The sequence below is a fragment of the Solanum stenotomum genome, chromosome 11 (genome assembly GCF_019186545.1).
Source record: "Solanum stenotomum isolate F172 chromosome 11, ASM1918654v1, whole genome shotgun sequence".
In the NCBI taxonomy this organism is placed as follows: Eukaryota; Viridiplantae; Streptophyta; class Magnoliopsida; order Solanales; family Solanaceae; genus Solanum; species Solanum stenotomum.
The window spans coordinates 27,108,084-27,120,828 of NC_064292.1; the positions used below are offsets into that span (position 1 = coordinate 27,108,084).

General features: G+C 36.2%; 1 protein-coding gene across 4 annotated transcripts; it reads right to left on the reverse strand.

Moving 5' to 3' along the window:
* Positions 1-500: 500 nt before the first annotated feature.
* Positions 501-8,692, reverse strand: LOC125843522 (uncharacterized). Of its 4 annotated transcripts, none has more exons than XM_049522635.1 (3): positions 8,209-8,692; positions 2,137-2,274; positions 501-1,387 (listed from the first exon to the last, which is right to left on the reverse strand). In XM_049522635.1, the coding sequence occupies exons 1-3, from the start codon at positions 8,338-8,340 to the stop codon at positions 707-709; spliced, it is 951 nt and encodes a 316-aa protein (XP_049378592.1). In that variant the 5' UTR covers positions 8,341-8,692; the 3' UTR covers positions 501-706. The 4 variants fall into 4 exon arrangements, with proteins under 4 accessions (XP_049378592.1, XP_049378593.1, XP_049378590.1 ...); XM_049522636.1 differs by having other exon boundaries at positions 501-1,384; positions 8,209-8,691; XM_049522633.1 differs by having other exon boundaries at positions 2,137-2,279; positions 8,209-8,686.
* Between the last annotated feature and the right edge of the window lie 4,053 nt (positions 8,693-12,745).

Consider the following 12,745-nt stretch of genomic DNA (forward strand, 5'->3'; position numbering starts at 1 on the left):
CTCCAAAAAGTAAAATTTAAATAGTCATCCAAATGCATTTATATTTTTGAAATCTAACATTTCATCATATATTACAAAGTTGTCATAACAAATATTAAATAAGGGCATAAGGGTAAAATTACCTTATTTCTTAATGCAAGTGCAAATGGAAAAGATGAGTTATATTATGGGACGGAGGGAGTATATAGGAGTAACTTATATATAAATATAATATCCATAGTGTAAGGAAAAAATGGACAAGAAAATTAGAAAGGGAAAAAGCAAATCTTGAGTAGAAGGTAAACATGTTACTTATCAAAATCACTTCTCAGCTCACATTCGCATACCCAAATTTTTTGTATATATATATATATACTTGATACTCAATATTATACATTCATTGAAATAGAGTACTACTCTTTGTGGAGAGAGGGAGGTTGTTGAGGGATGGAGGGATGCCTACAACATGAACCAAAACATGTTTGCACAAAAACAAACCAAAACAAGAAATAGAGAAGCAATGCCAGGTTAAATTAATCATTCTAGGATCCTCCAAACATTATCTTTTACATACATTTATCATATACTAACTTATTACCAAGGTCTAAGAGATGCAGAAATGGAAAACGATTACTCTACTAGATTAGGGACCTGTGCCACCATATGTACATTTGACTTCACACAAACTGAATGTGTTCGGTTTGACAGTAAAGTGACCATTGAGAAGCTATATGTCTTGCTTAGGCTTCCGACTTACTTCCGAATACTGACCACCCATCAACTGTAATATTTCTCCCCACAAACTCTCTGATGACGAAATTTGCGAACCTGCAAATATCAGATTTGCACTACAAGACGCAATATACCAATAGCCAGATTCAATCTCTTCCCTCAACTGGTCAAGCTGCCACCCCGCATAGCCAACAAAGAATCTGAAATCATGAGATTTAAGCACCCCTTTGTTTACCAATGCAGATGCTTCTTCCAAACTGTTTCGAGCTCCAAAACACACGCCAGGAATCACTTCTTCAAACCTAGGTAGCCCTGAACCAGCCCCTGTTCTTAGTAAAAACATACTTGCCTCAAGGGGCCCACCAAAGTGCAACGAACAATCAGCAAAGGTTGTTGCCAGGTCAACATTTGTGGGTTTCATGTCTATGATCTTTTTGCCTAGTGGCCGGTTTATGACTACACCAAATGGACCCTCTTGCGGGTGCCTGTTTCCAGATCTGAGGAGGAAAATTACTTTTCTTTCAAACGTATGAACTCCGTCGAGCTTTTCAGTGGCAACAAGAACACAGCCATTCTCAGGTGCTGAAATTGGATGCGCCCACTTCAAGGGAAGAGCTTTGGGACCAAAACTTGTTCCCTCTTGCTTTTGAGTGTCAGAGACTGCATTTGCTGCCTGCTGTAAGAGTTTTAGAAGAAACCCTATTCTTTAAACGCATGTTTTAGTATATTTAAATTATGATTTGACAAGCTCCGAGAGAGAAGATTTAGATATATAAAACAAAAAGAAAAATAGATAAATGCCTAAATGATATGCTCAGAAGAATACAAGCACATAGGCACTCTTTAAAAGAATGATATCAAGTGAGTCCTAGGGAAGAAAATCACAGGAACTAAAAAGTTTATCCTAGATAGGACCTATAACTCATTCCCACATGTTTACTTTGTTGAACAAATCACAAACAGCAACAGTGGCAAAGGAAAATATACTAGGTGATTTCCTAGCATTTGTCCAAGCCATGGTGGACAGAGTTATCCTTTACCTGTGCTGGTGGAGTAGCAAGTACCCCATAAAATTAGTCGAGGTGCACACAAACTGGTCTGGACGCCATGGTTATCCAAAAAAAAAAAAAACTGTGCATTCTAAGCAAACTGTTACGCCATTCATACACGGAAGACAAAATTTTAGGAACTCAGAGGTACTGTCCCCAGACCCCACTTGTGGGATTACACTGGGTGTGTTGTTGTGGAAGTATCCTAGAGTTGATCAACAATGCCTCAAACAGGAAAACATGGTGAATCATGTCATTGACACACATTAAAAGATGATTATCAACATGCAATATCATCATGCGAAAAGGAAAGTGAGGTGACTTATTAGTTTATAAGATGATTTACACACTTGCGAAAGTAATCCATAAACCATACCAGCTCCTGAATGTAAAGAGATGCTCGGAATTCCCTCCAGTCCAAGGGCTTCTGATGAGATTTCGGAGATCCAGTATCTTTTGAGCTATCGTTTTCAGAAGATGGGTTCCTTCCTTTTAAGTTATCTTCTTCTGGGCCCTTCCCTTCAGTATAATCCACATTAGAGAAAGGAACAAGTTATGCCTAATCAAGATGCTATTAAATCTATGTATTCATAAAACACTATGAGAAGCATCAATTAGGAAAAAAATTTACAATCTAACAACCCATCACTGTAGGAGAAGGAAGAAATATCAGTTATACCTTGACATGTACACACTTGCTCAAGTGCAAGGTGTGTCATTGTGTCCACGACTGATCAAGTTATAATTAATCATTATGAGAGAATCATAATGGCATACGAACGTGAATTGCGAAAAATGGACACTATTAATCACTCCTTCCTTCCCCCCCCCCTCCCCCCGTCAATCTTCCTCCCCCCCTTCGCCCCGCCGCCCTCCCTCCCCCCCCCCCCCCCCCCCCCCCCCCCCTCTCTCCCCTTGTTTTCTTCTTCCCTCCTTCCCCCTTCCCTTGTATCTCTTCTTCACCCCTCCTCTCTTTGTTTGATAAAAAAAACGTAGTTTCAGGTCATACGAGAGATTGATGTATTGTGAATCCATCATTCTACCAAAACCAGAGAAGTTACATACAATATTCTATCAACTGTTACATCAATCTACCAAACTGACAATAGAGAGAATTGGAAAACACCGAGTCATAGATCTATTTTTCCTAGCAAACCTTTTCACCTCTCAAGCTGATATTAGATCCCATTAAGGAAAATGGCCACTAGTGTAATCACATTTTTATAACCAATTAAGTGTGAATAATTTTTTTATATTATATAACATTTATTATAAACTCTATTATGATTTCCTAAAAAATGAAATTCTTATTTTTTATTGTGAGATTCGGAAATATGAAGTGAAGTTTTATTGTTTATCCAAAATCAAGTTTTGAGAGAAGTGTAAGCATTTGTTTATCCAAAATCAATTATGTGAAAGCATAGCACCACCATTAATAAATTGGTGCATTGGCACTTACTACAACCACTCAAAAAATAATCCTAGAATGATGTTTATTGGTTAACCCAATACCATCATCATTACATCTGTTGTACCAACCAATGATCATCTAAGCATGAATGAAAATTGTATAACGAAAAGTATAATTGAGTACAACAGATTATCCAAATTAATCTGCCAATATTCCATTCACACAATATGTTGGTACTATTCATGCCTACTGCAAAAGCCTGAAAACTTTATTTTGTGATAACTGATAGAGTGATAGGTCACCAGCATGTCGTCGTTATACTTCATTCAACAAGATTTTATTTATCCTAGCATTCACCGAGTCAGGTGATTTAGTGTTGAAGTTTGAGAACAAGCTAGTGCTTGCTAGCTGAAAAAAGGCAATCCCTCATGAGGCAAAAAAAAATCATAATACGGGATAAAATTATATCCTGTTGTTTAAAATTCTATGCTGCTCCATTACAAAATACCCTAACTAGAAAAACTTAGATAACTAAGAGAAACAATATGAAATTATCTTTGACTAAATAAGAGTAATCAATTCTTTAATGGAAAACGGCATTGTGGTCTAAAAAATATTTTCTGTGTTTACATCAAATAGATTTTGGACAGAAAAGTTGTTTAAAGTTTAACCAAAGCTTGTAGCCAAGTCATCATTAAGGTTAGCTGATAGACAGCAAAAAGGCACAAGCCAAGTGAATCATTAAAAAGACTCTTAATGTTGTATGACTTAGTAATTTTACCTTAAATATTGCTTTGAACGGTGGCTAGAAGGAGAATCAATGTTCACACTTGGTCTTATAAATACGTTATGGACTTATGTCTAGATATTGAATGGGACTCACAAAGTAAAAGGAGAGGAAATTCTGTTGAGCAACATAAACAATTACAAACAAGACAGTGCATCCATCAAAACATTAAATAGGTGGATCCGTAATCAACACATGAAAACTTCGTGAATAAAAACTACAATGTTCTAGTTTCAAAAAAAAAAAACTACAATGCTCTATCATAAATGAACATAAATTTGCTAAGTCTAACCCAAGACCAACACATAAACCCTATCTAACCAACCCAATGTTTTAATAGATGGTAACATGGAAGGGTCCAAGTCAAGACCAAGTGACCAATCAGAAAGCCAAGGCGGGTAATTCAAGATTTCTTGCACTGGATGCCACTAGGGGTTATAAGGGCACCTTCCCATCAACACCTAAGACCAATAAGACGCCACAGATATGTTCTAGTTTGGCAGCCAAGTCAGCAGGGTAGGCCAACATTGGCACAAAGGGAGTGATACCTTCTTCACATGCTTTCCATAGATTTAGTAGTGCTACCATTTGTGCTGCTTTGTCCATCTAAAAATTTGATTAGTAAATGCTATTTTATTCAAAAAAGATGGTAAAGCTATCGAATACAAGACATGTACAAAAAGTTTTCTCTCAGTGCAATAAAACATGGAAACATCATTCTGATGCGACAAGCAGCCTCACAATGGGTCTCTGAGAACCAGCTAAACAACTTTTACACGAGGCTCTAACGAGAGATGCTTGAATGACTCATTACTTCTCAGATACTGTAAATGGTTTAGCAACCTAGGTTCAATGACAACGTTCCAATTGTCTGTAGCCTCCTTTTAGATTGCCTTAACCTATCATTGCTTTAGATTTGCTCTTCTCAGTTTTCAATACTAATCATCATAGACTTCAGTTTATCTACCTACTTATAGGCAACTGAAACATCCAGTAAGTCATCAGACAACAGGTGTTTGATACTTTATCCCACTGCACTCCAATACAAAATAATCTCTCAATTATGTCTGAAGTCCACTCTTTAGCCAGGTCTCCTATAAATCTAATAATAATAACAGCAACTATGTCTCAATCCCAAACTAGTCAAGCCTGCTTTCATACAATCACAAGAAGAAGAAAAAAAAGTACCTGCTTGACTCAATCTGATTCACAAAAAAAGATATTTCAGATCATAGTAGGTGTTGTGTGTGTGAATCAGAGGCAGAAGATATCAACTGCGTTCTGATCCACTGCAAAACAATAAGACAGATCTGGAATTTGGTTCTAAGCATTTAGCGAATCTGCTGCTGATGCCTAAGACAGTTAAGGAGTTGTTATTAAGCTTCCAAGGAAGAAAAATTAACAGAGAGATCAAAAGATTGTTGCCTACCATTCCAGCTAGCAATATTTGGGTTATTTGGTGGAAGAGAAACACGAGATGTTTTGAAGAGAAGGCCAAACCTGTTCATAGAATCAGATACAAATGTCTGCGTTTGTTTGCTCTTTGGTGTAAAGGACTGAATGTATATGTCATAGACAATTAAGATTTCCTAAGCTCCCTGCATTATATGGGATGCTGAGAGTTCCAAAAATTGTACATATGTTGCATTTTCCTGGTACAGGTTCTGATAAATAGAGCTACGTTCTTATTGATTTAAGAAATAGAATTTTGTTACAAACTAAAATCTGCATATTCCTTATTAAGGTACTATGGCACAAAGAGATATGTACCTAATTAAAACGTGGTTTTGGTAATTGGTACATGTTTTTCTCAACCTCCTATAAGACCCTTAGCTGGAGAATAAGCAACAATAGTTTCCACTGAATGAATAATGGATCCGGATCCTAAAAATAACAATGCTTTGGAATAAGCATGAGTAAATCAAATGAAATAAAGTGCTTCAATAAGACCCCATACCTAGAGCTAACATCATACAACCCAATTGAGACATTATCAACCCACTACTAGGTCTTGTCAATACAAGGCCTCAAATTGAATTTACTTCCATGACATTAGCATTCATTAAAAAGCAACCAACTCATAACATTCAAGCGCAAGAGCAGAACACGTGGAAAATAGAAGCCAAGCACTTAATCATATTTGCATACCCAAATGTCTCAAACAAATTACATAAAAGCAATACTCCATGTGATCCAAATTTATGCTAACTAGGTTTAATTACTTTCTCCCATGAGAAGGTGGGGAAGTTGAGATCTGTGGTCTATGTGGTGCTAGATAAGCATTTGTGCTGATTATTGATGATATGCATTTGATAAGAAGGCAAATTCATAGCACCCAAGGGTATGAGACCTAGTAGCCAATGAAGTGGTTGAGACTTGAGAGCCATGAAGTCTCAAGTTCAAATTCCAACAGAGAAAAAAACACTTGGTGATTCTTCTCATTTGTCCTAACCTTGGGATGAGAGTTACCTGTTGCTAGTGGAAGATGGCAGGTATCTCATAAATTAGTCAAGGTAAACGCAAGCTGGCCCGGACACCACAATCATCGATAAAAGAAAAGGTGAATTCATAGCAGGAAGTTTACAACTGAACGAACAATGTTTTTTGTTATTAATAAAGTTCTCAGCTAGTGCCTCTTACAATGATAATAGTAGTCCCATTTTTCTCAACCCTAGATATAAGTTCACTGTCTTAGGGCAGTGTTTTGGACGGAGAAAGGCGACAAGGGTTTGCCTCGCCACAAGGTGAGGCGAGCGGCTCACCTTTTAGAAGTGCAACACCAATTAACACAAAAAATTAAAATATTTAATTGCATATATAAATAATCAAAAACTCACTAACAATAACATTTAGCAAATATTTCAATTCAAAATAGATAGTAGATACAAAGTCTAGAACTTGAATGAGAAAAAAAGGGAACAAAAGTCAAATCAGTGAGAAAAAATCAAAGGTAGAAGTGACTCTTAAGTGCGAAGAAAAAGAAGGAAAAATAAACAGAGGAAGAAAAAATCTGAAGAAGAAAAATAGAAGAAATTAGAAGAAGAAAAGAAGAAATACGTATTGGTCTCGTCGCCGGAAAAGATTGGCTCGTCGCCTGAGAAGTCTAGTCAAGTCGATTGGTTGGAGTCAGTCACAGTCTAAGAGTGCAACTGCACAAATTTGGAAAGATAACCACAAAATTACCTTTAACATTTAAAAACCCAAAATTGGTCGCTTTTTTTGTTAAGAAAATACAAAAGGTGACATCTTTCTCATCATTGTCCCCATGGCATCGCATTTTGAAGATGGTGGCATCACATAGCTAATAGGCAATGAAGGGTTGCCTTGCCTCTTGCCATTGGCGACGAGGCAATCACCTTCCACAACACTGACTCAGAGATATTTATAAAGATTGTTTTCTTTTCCAGAGAGATTCGAAAACACTTCCACTATGTTTCCTTTCAGAATGTTTCCGAAGGGGGAATCAATAGCAAATGGCTCATCCAATCTTTCACATCAAATTCTTGGCTTTTCACAAAAATTACAAAGAAAAGAAAAAGAGTTCTTATACATTTTTAAATTTTCTAATGAATAGTCCTGTAAAAGTTGGTGGTGTATGCCTCTTCTATGATAAAAGAAGTCTCATTTCTTCTCCAGCCCCAGATACAAGCTAGCTGGCTCAAATATGTTCTCAAGTAATGTCCCCGCAGTCATTTTCCTTTTCCAGAGTATAAATTCGACACACTTCCTCCATGTTTCTTTTCACAACTTTTTCCAAGAAAGAGTTGAAAGCAAAAGGTTCATCATGATTCTCACATCAAATTCTAGCATATAATGTAACAAAAACAATTTGTTTCTAAAATTCTCATTATTCTTGCAAGTAAAACACAGTTTTTTGCTGAACCACCACAACAATTAGAAACCGATCATCACATCAATCAACAAGTGCTTGTATTAAAACAGGTGAACCAACAATATAAGGAGGAAATCATTTATTAATCTAACCACAAATGTCCAAGTCCAAATCCAAAAGTCTTGAACTACAAGAGAATCTGCCAGTTTAACAGATAAAACGAAAATGAAGGCAAAGGAAATTAGAAAGTGACAAATAATAGTGGAATCTTTAGTAACCCAAATGCACATCATATTTCTCATTACAAGTTCACTTAATTTTCAAGCAATGACACCATAATACAAAATTAAAAGGAATAGTAATGAAGAAGCTGATACATTTAAGAAAAGAAGAAGACATGAACTTTAAATAGAAATACCTGAAGAAGAGGAATTGTCGGAGTTCTTCTTACCCATAGCTTTAACCAGTAAAGAGTGATACCCAGAACCAGAAAAAGCCCGTCTTTTAGGAATTCTGATCTCAAACACCTTCCAATTTTCAACTCTGACATTTTTCAAATGGCCAGAAACAAAGTGCTTGTCAGAAATTGAATTTCTGAATAGCAGATTGGTGTTCTTAACATGTACAGACCAAAGATCCATGATTTGAGAGCAAGAAAATGAAAAAAAATTGACCTTTTCCTCTCCACTTTTTTGGTATATTTCGAGTGGAACTGAAATGGGTTCTTGGAGATAGTCAGGACGTTAACAATGAAAAGATGGAAAAGGGGATATGTAGAGGGAGAGGACAAAGACAAGAAAATGACAGAGCGAGAGAGCGAGCAAGAAATTTTTAGGACTTGGGAAGAATATGCTTATTTTTAACCGAATTGATAAAGAGGGGATTTGATTTGATGATCAACGAAAGGGTTTGAGGTGAAAATTATAGTATGATATGATCGTCATCATTTTGGGTTTTTCTGGGATGGGTGGGGGGGTGGGTGGGTGGGTGGATCGGATCATCCATGAATTGGGTGGGCCCCACAATCAGATATTTTTTTTTTATTCACTTTATAAAACACAACACAAGTACTCCCTCCGTCCCTATTTACTTGTCCATATTTCCTTTTTTGGTTGTCCCTATTTAGTTGTCCATTTTGACAAATCAAGAAAGGACAACAAATTTTTTCCTATTATACCCTTATTTACACTTCTTGAAAATTGTAAAAGTGTATGTTGTTTCCCTCCAATTTATTTCACTTTAATTCAAATAAGTGGTTGTAATTTTGAAGTGAAAAGTTGTCATAAGGGTAAAATTGTAACTTCACTGTGCTAATCATTGTTGCCTTAATCTGTGTGCCATTTCTAAAGTGGACAACTAAAAAGGGACGGAGGGAGTAATGTAGAGCTTTTTTCCTTCTCAAACAAATTTCATCTCTTTTGTTATAAAATAATTATTAAACTAAAACAAAAATAAGGGAGTAAGAGAGTACTTATTTCTTTTGAGTTATTTATTTTATTACAATAAAGAAAAATCTCCTAATTTGGTCCAAAAGCATTATTTTTAACTTTTCTCCAAGAAAACATATAAAAATAAATATTTACTATATTATAAATATATTTTATAACACTCCCATTGAATGTTTATTTTATAGATAATGTGCCTCGTTTAAATCTTACTAGAAAAAATACAGTTGAAAAATTCTAGTAAAGAAAAAGGAGTACACATATTCAAATATACGCATTTTAATTGTCTCATTATAGATCTTAAAAAGAAAATCTAGTGGAATAAAACCTCGTAAGAGAAAAAGAGTATAGCACATAGTAACTCCCCTTGATGAGATTATTTCACAACCTCATAAGAGAAAAAGAGTGCACAAGACAAAAAGTCACAAATCCTCTCAAGTTAGCCTATTTCACAACACTCCTTCAAACTTTGACGTACCACACCAATCCCTTCACCAAGTTCGATATCGGACTCACCAGAATCTACTTCTGAGAATTTTATGGACTCCTTAACGTCTTAGCAACAACGAAAACAAACTCTACCTAGACGTTTTGTCCAATCCCTTCCCCAGGTTTCCCTAGACTTTACCTCACTCAGATTTCATCCAAGTTTAGCCTAGCGTGAAACTTTTAACTCTTTACTCCAAAAATATTCTCGCCCGATTTCTTTCACAATTAGTTCATCGATAACGATAAAAAGGGTCGTTACACTAGATACCAATTTACCCAGCGTCCATTCCCGAACGATCCAACAAGAAAAGATAAGCTAAGTCAAGAAGAAAGTAGTTCCTGAATCCTCAAACAAATGAGGGTACTTATCCCCCATATCTCTCTCGGTTTCCCTATTGGCTTTTTCATCTAGATGATGTTTCCATTGAACCTTCATCAACCCGATTTCCTTTGTTCTCAACTTTCGGACATCACCATCAAGAATAGAAACTGATTCTTCCTCGTACTGAAGGTCCTTATTTAACACAATGTAAATCCCATTTGATGATGTACTCTCCATCCCCATGGTATCTCGTTAGCACGTATATGTGGAACAATGGATGGACTCCATACAAATAGGGTGGCAATGTCAATTTGTGAGCTACCATATCCACCCCTTCAAGAACCTTAAAATTGACTGATATATCGAGGACTAAGCTTACTCTTCTTGACAAACCTCATCACTCATTTCATGGGTGATACTTTCAACAGAACATTCCCATCGACCTGAAATACCAAGTCCTTGACCTTGAGATCTACATACTTTTTTTGTCCAATAACTTGGTGTGGATATCTGTCACCTTTTCCTAAGCTTCTATTACCAAGTCAACACCTAGAGGCTTTACATCACCTACCTCAAACCACCCTATAGGCAATCTACATTACCTCTTATAAAGTGCTCCGGATCTATGTCAATACTAGTGTGATAACTATTATTATAAGAAAACTCACACAAGGATAAGAATTGATCTCAATGGCCCCCAAAATCAATCACATGGGATCTTAGCATGTCCTCCAACACCTGAATTATTTTCTCCGACTAACCATCTATTTGTGGATGAAAGGCTATGCTAAACATGAGTTGGGTGCCCAACACTTCATGTAACTTACCCTGGAACATATAAGTAAATTGTGTACCTCAATCTAAAATGATGGAAAGAGGCACCTCGTGCAACCTTACTGTCACGACCCGAGTCTACACCCTGGACGTGGCAGGCACTCAAGAACCATTGATGGTCCCTAAGCGAACCCTCATCCAGGCTGACTACAAGCGAAAGACTAACTTAAGCATGCAAAAGCTTAAAAATTGAATAAAAATCCATGAAACTGAAATACAAAACTTTAACTCAAATGAAAAACTCTAAATAAAAATAAATTATTCAACTCGCCATAAAATAGGCAACTTAAGTCTTTAAAACATTTAATAAAATGAATAATACAGACTTCTCAACTATACTGACTATCTATGAAGCCTCTAACTGATAAAGATGGAAGTCGGGACAAGACCCACCACATCCTGACTAAACTGAAAAGTAAATGAAATCCTCCAGAAAAAAAGGAGACTCACCATAGCTAACTCGAACTCTCGGATGTATCAACGAATCTCGTATTGATGATCCTGAATACCTGTGTCTGCATCATAAAAGATGTAGGCCAAATGGCTCAGTACGTAGAATGTACGAGCATGTAAGAGGAATTCTAAAGCATAACATAAGCTTGAAACTTGATACAAAGGAAACATACTTACCTCTTCTCAAACTTATTCAACTCAAGGAATACTCAATGATACTCAAAACTTCTCAAGTTACTCAATTCAGAAGTATTCAAGGATAAGATACTCAACTCAATATAAAGCAACAATACACATGCAATATATGAAAAGCTTTATAAAACAGTAAAACAACTTAGTTCGTTAAAGAAAATGCAATAACAAACTAAACTTTACTTATTTAATAACGTAATATAGTTTCTGTGGGAGTTTCTCTAACCGACAACCATCACTTAAGAGCTATAGTGATGATACATCACTTTACCTCACGCTGCCAAGGACCATCCTATACATTGTCATCAGTATAGGACCTAACTGAACTTAGTGGATCCACTGGTCTATGCGAAAAGGATTCATCTAAAAAGTATTACCCTTTTTTACCCATGATGGCTACGTGGTTTTCATGGAGACTTGAGTTAATATGAAACTCGCATCCCCACATCGGTACTCAATAATACTCCCAAAATGTACTTAGCTCATCTGTTTTTAAAACAACTTCTTCTCTGATTTGAGATAATCCCTCAAACATAGCTTAAAAGCTCTCTTGGAATCGAAGTTCCCTTTTCTTGCTCAAAACTATTTTGGAAATCTCAGTTTTCTCTCATCTTAAATGTGAAAACATTTACTCTTGGGAATACTTAGTTACCATATATCATTTCAAAGAAAATGAACTTTACTCTTAGTCTTTACTCAACTTCAAAGCTTAAGTCTTAAAATAAAGTTTAAACATTTGTAAAAGACTTCTTAAAATATGGTTCATGCCGAATGATAGATATGAACGACTCAATACTGTAACATCCGAAAATTTAAAATGAATATGAAGAAGCTTGAAATTGGAAGTAGTCATTTTTGGAAAAAAATTCAGAATCTGGAAATTCGGCCAAGTGTGGAAATCAGTGAGTTTTTGGCCAACTTTGAGCAGTCATAACTCCTAGATCAGGATGATCCAGGAGTAGTTCCAGTTATTTTTGGAAAGCCCTTGGAACGATCTTTCCAACGCCACCGAGTTTGCTCGATTCCGAGTTCGTATGAGCGAGTTATGCCCTTTGAAAGTTGGGCAGTTGGCAGGGAGTCCATCCGGAAATTTAAGGGCATTTTGGTCTTTTCACAAATCATTTCTTTTGAGGTTATATTGTTGTGTTAGGCTGATTGTGGATCATTTTTGTTCCATTTTAAAAGAGTAAGAGTTAGGGTTCTTGAGTGAAGAAGAGAAG